The 17,751-nt window shown below is 47.9% G+C and overlaps 4 protein-coding genes across 4 annotated transcripts; 2 read left to right on the top strand and 2 right to left on the bottom strand.

Annotated features, from left to right (window-relative positions):
* Nucleotides 1–2,414: 2,414 nt before the first annotated feature.
* HOO65_020297 (homeobox domain-containing protein) lies at nucleotides 2,415–4,402 on the top strand (the record flags this gene model as incomplete). Its single annotated transcript, XM_071006588.1, has 2 exons — nucleotides 2,415–2,948; nucleotides 3,017–4,402. 2 exons carry the CDS (start codon nucleotides 2,415–2,417, stop codon nucleotides 4,400–4,402), a joined length of 1,920 nt encoding a protein of 639 aa, XP_070860935.1.
* Nucleotides 4,403–5,178: 776 nt separating this feature from the next.
* HOO65_020298 (DNA polymerase epsilon subunit D) lies at nucleotides 5,179–6,299 on the bottom strand (the record flags this gene model as incomplete). Its single annotated transcript, XM_071006880.1, has 3 exons — nucleotides 5,179–5,740; nucleotides 5,820–5,953; nucleotides 6,030–6,299. The coding sequence occupies 3 exons, from the start codon at nucleotides 6,297–6,299 to the stop codon at nucleotides 5,179–5,181; spliced, it is 966 nt and encodes a 321-aa protein (XP_070860936.1).
* Nucleotides 6,300–7,406: 1,107 nt separating this feature from the next.
* On the top strand, nucleotides 7,407–9,197 carry HOO65_020299 (calcium/calmodulin-dependent protein kinase; the record flags this gene model as incomplete). The annotated part of the gene is made up of 2 exons (XM_071006640.1): nucleotides 7,407–8,156; nucleotides 8,229–9,197. The coding sequence occupies 2 exons, from the start codon at nucleotides 7,407–7,409 to the stop codon at nucleotides 9,195–9,197; spliced, it is 1,719 nt and encodes a 572-aa protein (XP_070860937.1).
* Nucleotides 9,198–9,819: 622 nt separating this feature from the next.
* Nucleotides 9,820–11,105, bottom strand: HOO65_020300 (uncharacterized protein; the record flags this gene model as incomplete). Its single annotated transcript, XM_071006824.1, has 2 exons — nucleotides 9,820–10,595; nucleotides 10,724–11,105. 2 exons carry the CDS (start codon nucleotides 11,103–11,105, stop codon nucleotides 9,820–9,822), a joined length of 1,158 nt encoding a protein of 385 aa, XP_070860938.1.
* Nucleotides 11,106–17,751: the final 6,646 nt, after the last annotated feature.

The following is a 17,751-nucleotide window of genomic DNA, read 5'->3' on the forward strand; positions in this document are numbered from 1 at the left end:
ATCTGGGTGGACATGGCCCAGCCAGCTTCGTTCCGCCTGATGAGAGGACGGGCCTCGCTGTCAGTCTTGGACGGCGGCTTTTTTCCTTTTTTTTTCTACTTTTTATTTTTATTTTATTTTTTTATCCCTCCCTCTTTCTTGCTCAACTCTTGGAGGGGGAAAGAAAGCTGCGGAAAAAATCACGATAAAATCAAGGAGCCAAACCCCTGGCCTTGTACAAAATCCTGTCCTGTAAATCCACGGCCCACAGAGCAGGGAAGCCCGTTGTGGGATGGGATGGGATGGGATGGGTGGAGGAGGACGAGGTGGAGGAGAGCACCGCCTGTGGCTAGGGGCACGCCCTCTTTCGCTTTCTTGTCCTTTTTGCCCTCTTCTGTCCTGTGCCAGCTTCCCCTATGAGGTCCTTGAGCTCTTCCAGGCGCTCGTAGCCCTCCCTCCTCTTTCCCTTCCCCTCTCCAGAGAGTCCCCTTGTCCTTGACAGCACATCTCTCCCCCTGTAGCTCTGGTTTACACGCCCTGAACTGGCTGTTGCTGCTGACGGCGGGCGGACTGTCTACTTTGAACAAAGACACCCACCCAACCTAAGGCTTGCATAGCGAGTAAGCGTGAGAAACCAAGATGGGAAGAAGCGAACAAAAGGGACCTGAGAAGCTACGAAATAAAACAAAGAAAAAAGAGAAAAGGAAGCAAAAAAAACACACACACATAATCCTTTTGCCACCACAACACGGCGTTCAAGCTGTCACAGAGCTTCAGCAAGCACAGCAAAATCTAGACAGAGAGACAGGCAAAAAGCTAAGACTACGAAAAAGCTGGAAAGACAACAAGGGCGTGTCACTAAGCGGGGAGGCAGAGGCAGCGTTCTGCCAGACCCCCCCCCCATATTCCCATCAAAATGGGGTGTACCTAGCAATCCGCCCACCCTCTCCTCTCTTCGCCTTTTGGCTTTGGCTTGTCTGCTCAGCAAGAAGAGAAGAAAACAGGCGAGGAAGTTGACCTGGCTCGCTCTGGCCATCCAGATCCAGGCTTCCACCGGCTCTTCTCTTTTCCTTTCTTTAATTAATCTTTTTTGCAGATAAAAAAGAAAAAAAAAAAAAAAAACACAAGGCAAAAGGAAAGAACCCAGGTCCGTCCTAGTCCCAAGGCTCCCGAAGTCTTACACACAGACGCAGACAGCGAGCGAACCAGCAAAAGGCAACTTTTATGGGGGTGGCCCAGGACGAAAGAAGAAAGAAGCATAAAATAGGAAATAAAAGAAAACAATTAAAAAAACAGCTGCAAAAGAGAAGAGAAGAAGAGAACAGAAAATAACTAATATAAAGTGTTCTCTGCTTCTCTTTCCTCGCTCTTCTTTCCAAAGCTTGTCCTTCAACTCTTATCTCTCCATCTTCCATCTTCTTCCTCTTCCTCTCCTCTCCTTGCTTTTGCCTTGCTCTTGGGAAAACAAAATAAAAGCAAAAAAAACTACCTTCCATTCTTCCTCCTCCTCCTTGATAGCGAGCTCTTGTTCCGCTGGCTCGAACCTCGAACCTCAGCCTCCATCTTCAAAGACTCGAGACTCGAGACTCGATACTCGAACGCTCCTTCCACCTTCTCGTTCTAGCAACTGGCCTGTCTCACTTCGTTCTCTTTTAGTAATTGCCTTTCTTAATTATCTCTCCCTTTGCTCTTACCCTTTCTGACCACCACCTTGGTCTAAATCGAGTCTTCTTGAGACTCTTAAGACTCTAAAAACTTGGTCTTGGGGACAAACAAGACATCGCTTTCACAACTAATCTCCTTTTCTTTCTCACCTTCCCTTAAACCCTCTATTGTCAAGCACATTCTGTTCACCTTGGGCCTTTCTGCTATAATAGTCCCTTCATTCTCGATTTTCTCCCTCTAGCCCGGTTCTTTCTATCCCCCGCCTGGATCTTTGAGGTTGAGAGCTGACTTTTTGCTCACCACTCGCGAGGACTTGGTTATTGTTCGGAGGGGGGGCTGCCTCTTGTTTAATTCGTTCTTTTAATTCGTTCTTTTTTTTCTTTTTTTTGCTTTCTTTTATTCTGGTACCCCTTAAGAACCGCTTTCCCGCTCTCCTCTTCGTCCAGCTCTCTATCACGCAACAAACCACCCACCACCCCCTTCGTTGGCTTGTCACGGTACTTCTCATCAACCTCTCCCCTTCCTGAAATCTCTCTTGTTCGGTCCCTTTCTCCAGTCCCGTCCCTTTCTTACAAGCCCTTCTTATTTTGTCCACTCGAGGCCCTAAAACTATATTACTTCTATTGCTTCCACTCCCCCAGCCTCATCTTTCTGCTCTCTCCATCTTGCTCTTTCACCATTCTTCATTCGCATTGGTGCCTGCCTGCTCTTTACTGTTACTACATCTTTATTTTATATTCTTTCCTTCTTTTTTTCTTCTTTCCATCACCATGGAATTCAACAACATGCACAGCGGACAGCAGGTCCCCATGTTCCTCCCAACCAACCAGCCCTCACTGGTACAACAACGACCTCCTAATTCCTACCTCCAATCTGCACAAGCTCCTTTTCTGCAGACTTCCCAGGCCCAGTCCCAGTCCCAGGCTTTCATGCAGCATCCCACCGCCCAGAACCCTCTCTTCCAGATGTCGCCCAGTGATATCCAGTTCGCCCTGGCTAGCAGCAACATGGCCTCCATGTCTTTACCAACTGGCCCTTCCCACTTCTTCAATCTGCCCGCTGCTACTGATGCCGCTCACCAAAACCTCATGCAACAGAGTGCTCCCATGTACCGCCACCTGTCCGAGCATACTTACACTGGCGCCATGACTCATGGGATGCCACAGACCGCGGAGACCCGGCCGCGCTTTACCAAGGAGGAGGTCGAGCGTCTGGAGGCCATGTACCAGCAGGATGTCAAGCCCAGCACTGAGGCCAAGAAGCACATGGCTATGGAGCTGGGTGTCGCGATAGCAAAAATCAACGTGAGTTTGCCACTGTTTGCCCTGATCGGCCGGCCCTTGGAACAAAATTACTGACAAGCAATGCATAGAACTGGTTCCAGAACCGCCGTGCCAAGGCCAAGCTCGAGGAGAAGGCCGAGCAATCTGCCGCCGAACAAAGACGTAACAGTAGTGGCCCCTCTGCCACACCCTCGGCAGAGCCCGCTACTACCGAGGTTATCAATGAGCACTTTGCCGACGGCGACGCCCCTCTTCGTCCCTCTGCTGCTGCTTTCCCTTCTATTCCTTCTACGTTTTCTTCTCCCGAAGCATCTTCCCCAACTGCCCAACAGCCCGAGGCCTCATCACCGCAAATCCAGACCCCCCAGGTCTCAGAGTCGCAGTCCGTGTCCCCCCCTCTGCCCCAAGTGCAGTTCCAGTCCGAAGGCCAGCATTTCGCATTTTCTCCCACCACTGATGGCAACACCTCAGTCCCACAACCCATGGCCACAGAGTCTGTGCGTGATACCTCGGTGTCACTGGCGGTACGCCGCAGTCGTCTTCGCAACAGTGGTAGCGGCAGCGGTGGCGGTAGCAGCAGCAGTAGCTCCCCGTATTCTCCTGGCAGTGGCCATGACAGCAATCGCGTGCAAATGGGCCCCCGTATTCGTGTGCCCTCGGCCGTCAATGCCCGTGTGAAGAAGAACTCGGTGTCATCGGCCTCGGGCTCCAGCAGCTCCTCCATGAGCAACAACTACACCATCCCCCAAAACATGATGCTCTCGGTGTCTGTCGACAGCGCGCCGCGATCTCTTAATCTCACTCCCCAGCTTAATAGCCCGTACACTCCTATTGCTCCAAGCAGCAATGCCATGATTTTCCCTTCTCCGACCTCAACCATGCCGCGTAACAGCAGCTTTTCGTTCGCCAGTGCCACGCCTACTATCAACCAAAAGTTCTCGCCTAGTATGCCCCACACGCCTAACAGCGAGGGTCGCATGTTTGGCTCGACGCCCGTGACGCCCTCCTACACTGACTACGTCATTAGCGAGTATCTGTCGTCGCTGAACATGCCAATGGCCTACAGCAACAATGGAGAGTACACTCGTGAGATGGGTGAACTGAGAAACATGGCTACTAGTACTGGTGCTGGCACCGGCGCGGGGGTGGCCTTGAACACCGGCGACGCCGCCTCCAGCGCCATTGTTGATTCGGCTATGAACTCTGGCGACATGAGCCCCAACACCCAAAACATGCCGACATATAGCGCTGCCATGGGTACTGGTGTTGGTCTGGGGGTTGGCACTGACATGACTAGCTTTGGCACAGATGCTAGCGTTTCGATGTTTGCTGCCCCCTCCATCATGCAGGCTACTTCTGCTCCTCTTTCTAACGCCACTGCCGCTGTTGGCACTGCCGAGCAGAATGTGGACTTTGCCATGATGAACATGGCAATGGGAGGCGCAAACCGCAACATGGTACCCTTTCACGCATAAGCAGCTTAGAGCAACTGCCTTGTAATGGTCATGCTGTATGTAGCGCGCAGTACTTTCATATGCTATTTATAGCAGTACATTCCTGTTTATCTTCCATCTGGCGATTGGTTTTTTCCTTTCTTTCACACGAGTCATTCGGGAGCGACTTGGTGTTTTTTTTTTTTTAAGCCTTACATATTTTTTCTTTATTTTCTCCTTTTTCATGACTTGTTATGACCTCCTTTTCTTATTGTTATTTTATTTTCTCGTTCCGGTATTGCTCTCCTCCTCCTCCTCCTCCTCCTCCTCCTCCTCCAACTACTCTCTCTCTCTCTCTCCCCCCCCGCAACATCAGCCTTGTTTTTATTGGTGCTACTCGGACTTGTTTCTATTTCACTTTCTATTCTTCAAGTTGGCTAAACTTGAGTGCTTTCTTGGTTACATTTGCTGTTTTCTTGTTCATTCTAAAACGGCCTATACTTGTATATAGAGCCTAGGGTCTGCCGTGGCAGAAACCTTGATCTGTTTTTATTTAGTTCTCTTGGTGGCTTGTTTTATTGGAGCTTGCTTGTTAGTTTACTTCCTTTTTCCTAATACTTTGACTTGGCTAGAATGTTACGGGCATCTGGTTCATGGGTCATAGAAATTACAAATACTTTTATACAATACTCGAGCCTCGCAGAAAGTAGCAGCAAAAGTGCGTTGTGTTATATGTCGTAATATGTGGGAGACTGTATTCGGTATGGTCGCGACCACAAGCCTTCCAATGCTAAAGGCTATAGATGTCTACCACAAGCCTAATCACTGTCATCGCCGTCATCTGAGTCATCGTTCTGGGTCAACAGTTCACGCTGCAGCCTCTCCTCAACTAATTCTGGGTCATCGTCAACGCCGTCCGCTGCGTCATATTCCTCATGCGCAACAGCCTCATCGTCCTCGTCATCCTCGCCATTCTCTCCCTCTCCTTCTCCTTCCTCCTCGTCCTCGTCCTCCCCCTGCTCATCCTCCCCTTGCACGTCCTGCTCCTCTTCATCATCAGCGCTGCCATCTTCATCTTCATCAACGTCCATAGTAGACTCGTCAACCTTAGCCCTCTTCAACCTGGGCCCATCGTCCTCTCCGTCGCTTTCCGCCACCGCTGCAGGAGCAGAATCGGCATTAGCAGCAGCATCAGAAATATCTTTCTTGCTAGAAGCCGGTTTCTTCTTTGTCCGTTTGACAGCCTGAATTTCCGTGTACTTGGCAAATTCTAACTCTAGTTGCTCTCGCATGAAGCTAAACTCCGTGTCATCCAGGGCCTTGAACACATCTGCTGGCAGAATGGTCTTTTTCCCGCTGTTCTTGGTGTTCTCGTTTGCTCTGTAGGCCTTGTTAGAGCTCTTGTAACTTAAACGTATCGGACTTCCTTTTGCTCCTTCTTTTGATTCCAATTACTTACGCAGACGCAAGATGGTTGATGAAGACTGTGGTGCTGCGAGTTATCGCCATCATAGCATTTGCTTGGATTTGAGTGCCTGTAGGCAAGTCGGCCTTTGCTAGCCGTGTCATGATAGATTTAGGCAATGTGAGGTCCTATGAAATAAGGTCAGGTTTTTAAGCTCCATAGCCCGGCTGAGGCCGATTTGGCCTAGGTCCTTTTAATACATACCTCTATCACAATGGCATCAAGGTCTTTACCATCCTTGCCATCCTTGTCCTCGCTAGGCTTGCCATTTGCATCAGCCTCGCCCCCCTCAGCGCTTGCTGCGTCTTCACCATTCACATGGTTTCCGGACTCAGCCTCATCAGCGCTCTCGGCAGATCTTGACGGCTTGGTGTTGGTCTTCTTAGAAGATAGCGGGGATGAGGGTGGTGTCGTCTGATCAACATCAGGTGCCACAGTACGGATGGCAGTCTCCATGCTCTTTCTAGGGGCCATTTTGTGGGTAGGAAGTTGATGGATGAACTATCAGGTTGGTGTTGTGATGTGTTGCCTGCTGCTAGTATAAATAGAAGGGGGGAGGGGGAGGTGCAGATGCTGATATATGAGGAAGCCAAGAAGAAAAACAAGCAAGTGGGAGTCACTCAGCCAAGAAAAAAAGAGAATATGAAAACTGATATGTAAAGTGAGGTAACATGCAAAAATACCGCGGCTATACGCACCAGAGAAAAAATGAAGGAAAAACTTGGTGATGTTGACGTTCGCCTGGCTATCAATTTTGGTTGCTGCAGTGCTAAATTGCCTGGGAACTAAATCAAGGTACGTTGGCCGATCCCACCGCGTCCTAAAAAGTGTGGCGCTTCTGTAAGACGCGGTATGTGGCGTCGAAAGGTGGGGCCTAATTGAAACGCCACCATTGCTGCTTATGTCACCACCTGAGCTTGAATACTTAACACTCAAGCAACGTCTGCTTAGAAAGTAGCCATCTTGTTGTTTCATTCAGCTTCATTGCCATCGCAAGTGCCGGGAAATGCTTACCTGTCTACTTCTATGACGACTTGTGGCTGTCCTAATTTCAGCTGAAACAGCCTCTCAGCTTGAATCAGTAGTGGCGCCTTAACAGGCCGTCTTCATGGGTTACCTGCAAAATTCAAGATACAGTAACTATACTGACATTGCTATATTCTCGTACTATCTAGCGGAAAGTCAGCAGAAGCTTGTTTTAAAAGACCAACGAGATCTTTTATTATGCTAGATACTGTGTATTAGCCATGCATCCTAGGCTGTAAACTAGGCTGTCACTTGTCACATCTCAGACATCACATAGCATGAATTAATCAGAACATTATGGAAGCTACACCCTCTCTTTGGAGTCAGGTCTTTGATAATGATTCTACCTGCTTCTATGCCGTTGGAAGGCTGGATTTGCGGGTTATATAAACGGTTGACCAGGCTAAATTATTGTCCGGCTCATGGCTTTGATTATGAAAAACCAAGTACCTTTTTCACTTGACTAATAATTATTACGTTGTTTTGCCATCCCCCGGCTGCTGGCAGCCTCATCTGCCTGGATATTGTATTCAGTCTTACGAAAGAAGATTCGAAATGGACTACAAGCACGAGTACGCCTTTCGCCTCATTGCCACTACAGACCAAGCGGCGGAAGCCATTGAAAGAGGAAAACGCGGCAGTGGAGCCTTCTCCGAGTGCCCAGAAGAAGCAGTCAGCATCTCAAATGATAGGGATACCGCGAATACAGCACAGTTTTCTGTGCCTTCCTACCGATTCAAAACATACAGAGACAATTTCGTCGCCTTCAAGTTTGGTATCAACTCTTTTGCGCAGCCTGTACTTTCACCGCGGTGCTCCCCATGTGGCAAACAATTGGTGGTGGTTTTCTACAGCATGGTCACAGCTCAAGTCTTTATTGAGGACTACACCGATACTTTAGATGCAATCGTTTTCACTAGCGAAACTCACCAGCCACTAAAACAAAAAGGAAAACTGTATCTGGCCCCTACCATGGATCACAAGTTTTATGTTAAGGGCACGGAGTGCGCATTCTCGCTTGTCTGGAATGACAACTGGCTCGAAGCCGTAAGACGTCATCTTAAGCGTATTCCAGCGGATCTTCTAATCCCGCCGAGAGAAAGCTCCATCTACAAGAAGAAAACTTCAAAATTTCGTTACGTCGAGCTAGAAACCATAGGTACTGGGGCCACCAGTCAGGTGATTAAGGCTCTAGACGTAGACAGTGGCCAGGTGGTAGCTATCAAACAGACTGAAACCAGCAGAAATAGCCATCTCCGGAAAATGTTGCTTGAAGAAGCCCTTATGCTCAAGCAGTTGTGCCATGTAAGTTCTATCAAGACTATAGCCAATTCCTCCATCTCCAAAGAAGGTTGTGCATGCTGACACATTGCACAGCCCAGCATTGTCGAATTCATTCGTGTTGATGAGTTGGAGAATGGCGTTGACCTGGCCTTAGCTTGCAAGCCCCTTTCCATGCAGCAGGCAATCGAGTTAAAACTCTTCAAAGACAACCTCAATTCCCATAGCGATCTCTTCATGCATCAGATGCTTGAGGCGCTAGCATACTTGAGCTCTTTGTTTATCGTTCATCTCGATATCAAGCCTGCCAACATCCTCTGTGCTCCGGCTCGGCAGCGGAATGTTTGGAATTTCTTCCTTGCTGACTTTGGCCTGGCGATGCCAACCGGCAACCCTTTATGTTCTGCTGGCACACCTGGCTTTGCCGCCCCGGAACTATCCAGTTCGCCTGCCTGCACATCTTGTCATCCATCCATGGACACTTACTCGTTGTACCTTACACTTCTTGTTCTAAGACACGCTACAGCGGCGACACATGCGTTTATATACACCAACTCATATCAACCCCCTTTAACTTCACCTGAAGAAGATCCATATTTGATTCCATATGCCTGCATGCGCAATCCCGTCCCAGAAACCCGGCCTTTAGCCTCCAGTCTTCTGGATGAAAATTTCCCAGAATGTAACAGAATGTGTTTCGCAACCACCAATCACCACAAACCCAAAGCCAGTATCAGCCAACCAAGCGGAACAAGACTCTCGCCATCTCCATTAGGCAAAAGAATTAAACTTCATGATGGCGATGTTGACGGCTCTAAAGAAAGGCTCCGCAGTATTAGCCATGATATTGCCCTCTTTCAAGACATAGATCACTCTAATTCCCCCAAAAATGAGGAGTTTAAACGTATAGGGACCCCAAGTCAAGTCCAAAAGTCTCGGGAAGAAGAGATGTGTCAATGGTTGCACAATCTTCATTTGTGTAACCAGATCAAAATACAAGGCCAGAAAAAGCGTAAGCCCAACAACGATGACACCGCGTCTGAGGGGGATGCATGGCTATACTAAGTATCAAAGGCTGGGCTACAATTCAACAGGATACATCAAGAGGAACCAAGCGGCAGGCAGGAAGCAACAGAGTATTACTGCGTCAATCCATGTCTTTAGCAAGTGGCTAATGCATTGTTTTCAAAGTATTTTATTAGTGTATGTATATTTAGCATCCAGCTTGTAGGTCAAAGAACTAGGAATTTCATTGAACGTATGCAATGATCAAGTAGACATAACAGTTATATAAATCCCACGCGGCGCATAGCCGTCGGCGTCCCATATATACAACAGGTATCAAACCCCTATTTTAGAATAGAAATATAAGCAGAGAAGTTAATCGTATCGCCGTTAAAAACAAAGGAAAATAGAGGAAACAAAGAAAAGAAGGGGAAAATAGAAAAGAAAAAAAAAAAGGTAGCCACCAATAAAGTTGAAACAAAGGAAAAGGCATGGACATGAGAAATTTGGTATCAAATGAAATCGTCAAGAGAGAAGAAAAGAATCGTCAAAAGTCGGAAGAGCGTGGTGGGTGAGTCTTTGTGGACAAAAGGAAAGAGAAAGAATAGTAGGGGGTATGAGTAGATAGAGGAATATATGAGCAAACATTAGACGGTGCTGCTTTAGTCAAGGCATAGAGAGCCTAACCCACAGCTCGTCCAATGCCTTGCAACTGGGGCTTCTTATCCACTGGGCGCGGCGACAGATCTCCAAGAATGACATCCCCCTCGGAAAAGTCAAAAGAGACTGCGGGAGGTACAGCTGCGTCTGAGTATATCCGCATGTGTTGGTTCGACCACGTGTGTAGCGAGCTACCAGTGCTCTTAACATTGCTCAAGCTTCGGCTATGAGACAGCGTCAACGCCAGCGTAGGTGTGCTACTAGAAAATCCCAGAGGCCCAGTAACGCCTGGAGACCGACAGGACTGACTGGGATTAGAGTGCTCGGATGAAGTGGTGGAAGCGGATGCAATGGATGATAGAAGAGGAGGGCTTTTAGGGTCCATGGCAGCTTCGACATCGCGATGGTAGCTAAGCCATTGGTCCTTCCAGCCGATGCCGCCAGATGAGAAGCTAAAAGAACTTCCATTACGCTGGTGGCGCTGCATTGCAGATGAAAGGCTAGAAGAGTGCTTGTGACCGTTACTATAGCCTCGACTGTGGCTTCGGCTGTGGCCACGGCTATGGCCGCGGCTAATACGCATGGTAGTGCTGCGCTTTGGCGAGGGGAGGTAGGCAGCATCACCCTGAACAGTTTCATCAGTAAGTCCAGGACGTGAGTTGGGCGCCCGGGCTTGAATGGGTGTCTGCGGAGCTTCCATGCTCTTCTTGTGATGTGGTGAAGACTCGGAAGTAGATGGCGACGAGAAGATACCCTCGTTCAAGGTGGTAGGGCCGCCGGTGTAAATAATAACACCAGCTGGCTTTTTTATCCTCGCGGGCTTGGTAACGTTGGCCTTGAGAGAGGTTTTTTTTTGAGGGGGGTTGATGGCTCTTGTGGGATAGAGGGGAGGGTAGTGGCTATGGAGGAGCTCGGTGTCATTTTACAGGCAACTTTATGTGTGGATGATAGTCCCAGGTCATCTGGAGACAGTGTCGGTAGGTTGCGAAGCACGGCAGCTTCTGGGGTTTGCGGTCTAGTGTAGGCACTAGGCACACTTTTCATTCTGATGCTCTTGCCATTGAAAGACGATGCCAGAGTTTCCTTCTCAATTCCATCATCGCCCTTCGACACCTTCCATGACTCAATCTCCTCGTCATCGATGGGAGAGATGCCACGGTTAAGAATAGAAAACTTCCGTTTGCGGCGGTACAGGAGGATCAAGATAATAGATATGATGATGACGCCGCCAGATATAGAAGCCACGAGAGCGATAATGAGATTTCTGTCAGAGTTTGACGACTTGGACGAGCTCTGGGTTGCAGTCATGTTGGGAATGGCGCCTTCCACTATGTTTGACAGGACTTGAGCTCGAGGAGACGCTGGAAGTGAATCAAAGAAGGGGGACAAGATACATGGAGCCTCAAGCTCAAAACATGAAAGGGATAGCCGGTGACAGTGCTAATATGAAAGTTCAGTGAGTGGCAGGAACCTCAATAGACACTAATAGAGAGAGAAAGGCAACAGAAAAAGAAAAGAAAAAAAGAAAAAAAGAAAAAGGGAAGAAAAGAAACAAGAATATAAAGGGAATATAAGCAACGAAGGATAAAAAAAAATAAAAAGAAATAGGAAAAGGAAAAGGAAGTGCAAATCAGTTAACTTCCGCTTTTTCAAATTTCTGAAGTGCAACCTCCAGGTAGCACTTCTTCCTTATATGATGCAGCTCGGCAATGAGAGGTGGCACGCATAAGATAGATGAAAGGCCGGCAAGGAAATACAACCCTTGGTTGGATCCGGGAAGCAGAGGTGAGGCGCAGACGCAGAACAGACACAGACAACACACACACAACTTTCTCAAGGTTTGACCCTTGCCTGGAGGAAGAGGAACCAAACGTAAAAACGTAAAAGAACGAGTAAAAGGTCGAGAAATGTGGCAAAGAACAAGATGCCAGTTCAAACAGGAAACGCAAACGAGGGGCGTGGAAAAAGAACCTCTAGGTGAAAAGATTTGGGAAAAAGTCCTCGCTCAAAGTCGTTTCAACATTGAGAAGAACAAGTTTCTAAAGGCGGTGCGTGATCAAGTGGCCAAGAAAAGAGGATTTTCGTTCTTATTCTTTACAGCAAGATCATGTTTCGGGAATTACACACCGCACAATCCAAGAACAGGACACCGCCGCACAAGAGAAGGCTCAAAGAGCGTACGAGCAAAGGTGATTGTGGGAACGAGGAAGTGCAGGATATGAAAGGCAAAAGAACAGACCAGTTGTATCTGTTGAGTGTCTCTAAGCGTCAATTCCGAGTGCTCCAGTCCCCATCCATATAAGTCGGCGTAAAGTTTGGGTTGGAGTGGGGAAGAGATAAGAAGAAAAACGCAGAGAGAAAAGAAAAGAGAGAAAATAGCGATGATGGGGGAAATAGGGAGGAAAGCCTGGGGCAAAAGCTCGTTGCGTATCAATCAAGAACCTCTCAAACGAGGCAGATGAAATATGTGACAATGTGAAGCCTGGGGGATCAGTCAAGAGCATGAACTGAGATGTTGACCTGGCTCGGCGGATCACTAAAGGCCGTAAGACATGAAATGTATGGCAATGATAGCGTCTAGCAATGGTCGCTCGAAATGCCACAAGTCTGCAAAGCTCGTTTGGCCTTTTGGCTAACACAAGAAGTGATGAAAAAGGAGCGGCTGGGTGAATCAAGAGAAAGGTCAAAGCCGAAGGGGAAGCAGGAGGGTTGAAAAAGAAAAAGGAAACAGAATGCAGGCGGCTTTGGTAGAAAGAGGAGCAGGAAGATAAACGGCAGCAGAAGGAAGAAGGGGACGAGAGGAGGAGGATGGGTGGGGGTGCCTGCATATACATATGAGGTGCATTTTAGGGTGAGACGAGAGAAGCACGGGGAGAAATGTAGAGACAAAGAGAGACAAGGTGGGTGGAAATGGTGTAGATGTGTGAGTGCGCCAGTAGGACAGGAGCGGGAGCAAGTTCCTTGGGGAGAGAGCAGCGACCTACAGGGCCGTTCTTTTCCTTCCTTGCTCCTTTGTCTTGTCCCAGTATTGATTTTCATATTAACCTGCCCAAAATCTAAAGACAGATCAAGACTATGCTTCATTCGCTTGCTTGCTTGCATCTAGACCAGACCTAAGCCCAACCAGCTAAGCTAGCAAGGCGAGCCAGGCCAGTAGACGCACAGCTGGTGAGCTCTAGTGATAGCAACTTGGGCTGGGCCAATCCGCCACAAACCTGAAGAATGAATGACCTTTTCGCTTCGTTAGCATTGCAACCTTGTTCTTCCTGTGCATCATTTTTCCCTCGCTCTTTTTTGCCCTGTTGTTGACGGCCTATCTGGGTACACCCCTGATCCCTGGCTCTGCTTGTCACGTCGGCCTGCATTTGTTTTGTCTCTGGTTTTTTTTTTTTTTTGCTTCTTTGACGAGGGCCTATGGAGGGGGCAGCCCTTGTCTGTTTGGCCAATTGGTTTCGTGTTTATCTTAAGGGCGGGGGAGGATAGAAAAAGGCCTGTTGGCTTGCAGATTTGCCATTATGTGTTGGCCCTTCAAGCGGCACCGGGCGGAAACGAGGAACAAAGGCAGCGGAGGTGGGGATGGGGATGGAGGCGGGATTCAGAGCATCTTCTTGGAACGTCAATTGGTAATTCTGCTCTTTATATCACAATAAATGTGGAGTTGATGGTATGCACGCTCAACACTAGAGAGCAGAGGTCGCATGTCTTGCTACACTAGAGCTGCAGCTCAGAGCAACATTTGCCATGCGCTCTACGCATACAATCAAACAACTTGCATGTTACCGTTCCCCTTTCATGCTACGCTTAACCTCGCAATTCGTTCTTAAGCTTTTCGAGGCGAATTACCCAAAACAGTTAGCTACAAAAGCCCCGGCCGCCTGGCAAGCCTTCAAGTCTCTCGCTTTAGAGTTGGAACCAGGCCCTGCCTGACAAAAAGGGAGAAAAACGAGAGGATAAGGAGGGGAAGGACGATAGGTTTTGTGTTGGTTGGTCTTGTGGTCTTGTGGCTTACTGCTGTGGAATCCCTTATTTGAAATTACGACAACCGGAAAGAAGAAAAAAGAGAAAAGATCTGCAACTGGTTATGGACTAGACGATGGTCGGGGTCAGAGGACAAAGCCTGATAGTGGTGATGCTTGATGATGGCATTAATTTCTAAATTTCTGTAACGTGTCAAGACTATGTTGTGCGCTGGTGAAGCAAACAAAAGGCGTGAAACACGATCGAGGAAGAAATTGGGAAATTCATTGGTGGTGACTTAGGGTTCAACTGAGGACAAAGACGGCAACTACCTTTGTCAAAGCCACACGATTTAACCTCTTTTCTCATTGTTGTATTTACCCATGGTTCTGCCGGGGACCTGACTAGTCCGAGATCCGGTTCCGAATCATGCAGGGATGCCCTCTATTTCGTCATTGAAGGGAGGAAAGCAAAAGACATACAGAGACAAGAAGATGGGGGGAGGGGGCTAAAGGGAATGACTTTCTTGCCCATGAGTCTTACTTTTGATCCTGTTTTAGCTTGAGTCCTTGAAGGAAAAAAAAAAAAAAAGAAAAGCTTCACAATGGGCCACATGTTCCAGATGTGGGACTCCATTTTTATCACGTTTTATCGGGGACTCTCTGGCTCTCTCTATATTACAGCAGAATCGTCTTGATTTGGCCACTCTTCTACTTGCTTCTTGCTGACCGCCTGCTTTTCTGCCATTGCTTCCGCCTTCAGTGGCCTGAACTATGGGTGCTTGTGTGTGCGAGAAAGCCAAACTTATGGTGGTCAGTCTTTTGTATGCATACCAGTACTTTGTATTCACTCATATTGCCATACTTCTCTGTCTCCCTTTCTATCCTCCCTTACCATCCAATGAGCTGTAAATCTGAGACACGCCGCTTTATCTGTGGCTTGCCATCAAAAGCCTCAGTTGCAGCCGACCCCAGGGTCAAGACCAGTCCAAAAAAAAAGACATTCAGGCTAACCAGGCTTCTTTCTGCATTCCTTCTATGCTGATATCCGTCTTTCCATACCACACTAGCTGATATATCTGATTTCTTTAGCTCCAAGAGATAATCTTGACCAAGCTCCAACAGACATCTTTTCGTCAAATAAGTTTTAAGTCTGATAATAGCTGAAGCGGGCGAAGCTCAACTAGCTATCGCTATCAAGAGTTTAGCCCTTAGGATCTTTAGCTCTAAACTCTTGCTCTAGCTCGACCTGTTTGATTCTTTAGTTGCTTGCTTTTCTGCAAGGGGGAGCTGCCAGCTTGGCTTAACCGCAGGCCTGTGATACTGCGACATGCAGGAACCAAAACCATACAACTGTAAATACTAGTACGTATTTACCTATCATCTACATACGCATGTCATGAGGGGGTTTGTGAGAAACGTGTCGTGCTTGGTGTCAAGTGGGGAGGAAGTCGGAAAGAAGCAGATAAAGGGGGAATACAAGAGTAGCTAAAGAGAGGAGAAGAGGAAGAAGAGGCCTTTTTTTTTCTTTTCTTCTTTTTTTCTCAGCCTAGGCCGAGTCAGCTGCGCACTGTGATGCAGGTGATGCAGGCAAAATCCTCACTCCTCTCTCCGCTCCTGACCTGGTACTCTGGCTGAGCCCTGAGATCTTCGTCTTCCTTTCCTTCTTGTCCAAGTCTGCACAGCCACACTCTTGTGAGGCTGTTAAACAAACTCGATGTGCGCTACAGTTGCAGTTGCAGATGGACACACACGCTGTACGTGCGCTCGTGCGTGGCATACAAAGAGAAACATGGAGAAACGAACCCTCAGACAGCCCACTTCGGATAATCAGGACCTAGTAGATTGGCATCAACAGATCTTGACCGCATCCCCTCGTCGCTCCACATTGTTGATTCTGGTCCCTTGGCAATCAAAGGACATCGGCTTCACTATCTCAACTGGGAAGGTCAGATACACGATGCTGTGAGCAGCGCAACCGCGGCCGTGAAGAAATATTCCCTAAACTAGTCTTTTTTCCGCTGTCTCTACTGTCTTCCCCCATCGTTCTTCGCTATCTCGTTGTTCAAAGTCGTTGACGCTGAAACAATATGATTACAAGGACAACCCTTGGTCTCCTGGGGCAGCATTAGAGGGGGGGGATGAGAAAAACCAGCTTGCCCGTCAGAAGCCACGACGACTTCCTACTCAACGCCTCTCAAAGCATTCCTTAAACGCTCCCTGACTTCTATTTGCCGCAGATTGCAATCTTCACTTTGCCTCTACAAGCTGAAGATAGAGCCTTACACCAAGCAAGACATTATCGCTCATCTTTCATCAAATCCTACTCCTCAAAATCAAACATGTTTCCACTTTGCCAGCGGACTTCAGGGCGTGTATACCATGCTCTATACTGTATAGTCTCTAGCTTCTAACCTCTAGCCCACTCGTTTCTAAACATAACTGGATTTCTTCCCAAGCTAGACACAGTCGGAACAAACAGGCAAACGAGCGAGCGGGCGGATGCGCGGGCGGCGGGAGTTTCTTAGCTGCTTGTCAGTCTTGGTGCTGCTAGTCCAGGCACTAGTAAGGGACGCTGATCTTGACAGCCATAAGCCAAGTTAAGGGGGTCAAAGAAAAAAGCATATTATTACAAGGGATGGAGGGGGATAATCGGAGTTGCAGTGGGTATACACTGGGGCTTGAGAGTTGTAGTGTCTAGGACTGTAAAATTACAGCGTTCCACTACATATGTACTATCGCACATGACCACGTCGAAACCCTTACCCTTACGGTTTAGGCTTGTTAAAAATGACTGCTCGCAAACAGCCTCCACTATCATGCATTAGGACTCGCAGTAGTTGAGACATGGCTGGAATGGTTATGTCTAACAGGTTCTAGCCTTTCTGCCTTTTCTTTTTTTTTCTTTATTCCCCTGGGCCTGTGCATTGTTATGCGCCTTTCCCTGATTCCTTTATACTTGGAGTAAGGAGTCAGAATGAAGAACAGAAACACTAGTAGATTAACATAGATCAGCGACGACAAGCAAACAGCGGCCTAGGCAGATCAAATTGCGAGAAAGAAGAAGGCGAAGAAAGGAAGTAGGCAAGTATCCAGAGACTTCCACAGCCAAGGCCTTCTTTCTCTTTATCAAAAATCAAAGCCAGGTAGGCCATGGGATCTATGCTTCATCTGCGGTACATGCCATGATTGATCATCAACGGTGTTCGGCGTATCCAGTTAACACGCCGCTTCTTAAGAAATAACACCCAGGAAAGAGCCAAAAGAGGAGAAAAAGGCCCTCACGTCAAAGCGCAATACAAGTCCGCCTGGAATATAGCTGTGACTAAGGGTCAAGTTTGGGACGCACACCGACTTTGATGCTAGACATTGGACGTACGTACTCACTGTGTATACTTGCCATCTCAGACATTGTTGTCCCAGCCTTCTCCTCTTTTCACCACGTTCCCGTTCCTTTCCCAACCTCATGATATGAAGGATCCTGCTTCTGCTTGTATCCGTCCTTGTGCTTGTGTTCTCGCATCTTGCCCCCCCGCCTTCCAGAGAAGAACCGAACGAGAATGTCCACAGAAGGCGGGAAGAACAAGCTGGAGTATCGCTTCCGCCCAGCATAGTTGCAAGGGAACAACAGAGAACATGGAGCAAAAAAGAGCAAAAAAGAAAAAAAGAAAAAAAGAGGGAAAAATGCACCCATGGCCGGCCGCTGTTTCAAGGGCACCAACAACATAATCCTTTGTCGTCTCACGTCATGTCGTCCGGCTATGCCTCTTATCAGAATCCGCGTTTTCTTAGTTGCCTGCAACACATGCGTTTATTAGCTTGAATGGGATTGCCAGATTATATGATAAGCAATTCTCTGCTCTTGCTTCTATCTTTGTCTGCATGTGGACATCATGCCATCATGTACAGGCAGACCAACGTCACACTGCTGGAACTAGGGCTAGGGTTATAACATGTTTGCTGTGTAATTTTAATAGCATCTGGACTCATTGCAACCT

Source organism: Ceratocystis lukuohia (genome assembly GCF_044167205.1).
Source record: "Ceratocystis lukuohia strain C4212 chromosome Unknown Supercontig2_pilon, whole genome shotgun sequence".
NCBI classification, from domain to species: Eukaryota; Fungi; Ascomycota; class Sordariomycetes; order Microascales; family Ceratocystidaceae; genus Ceratocystis; species Ceratocystis lukuohia.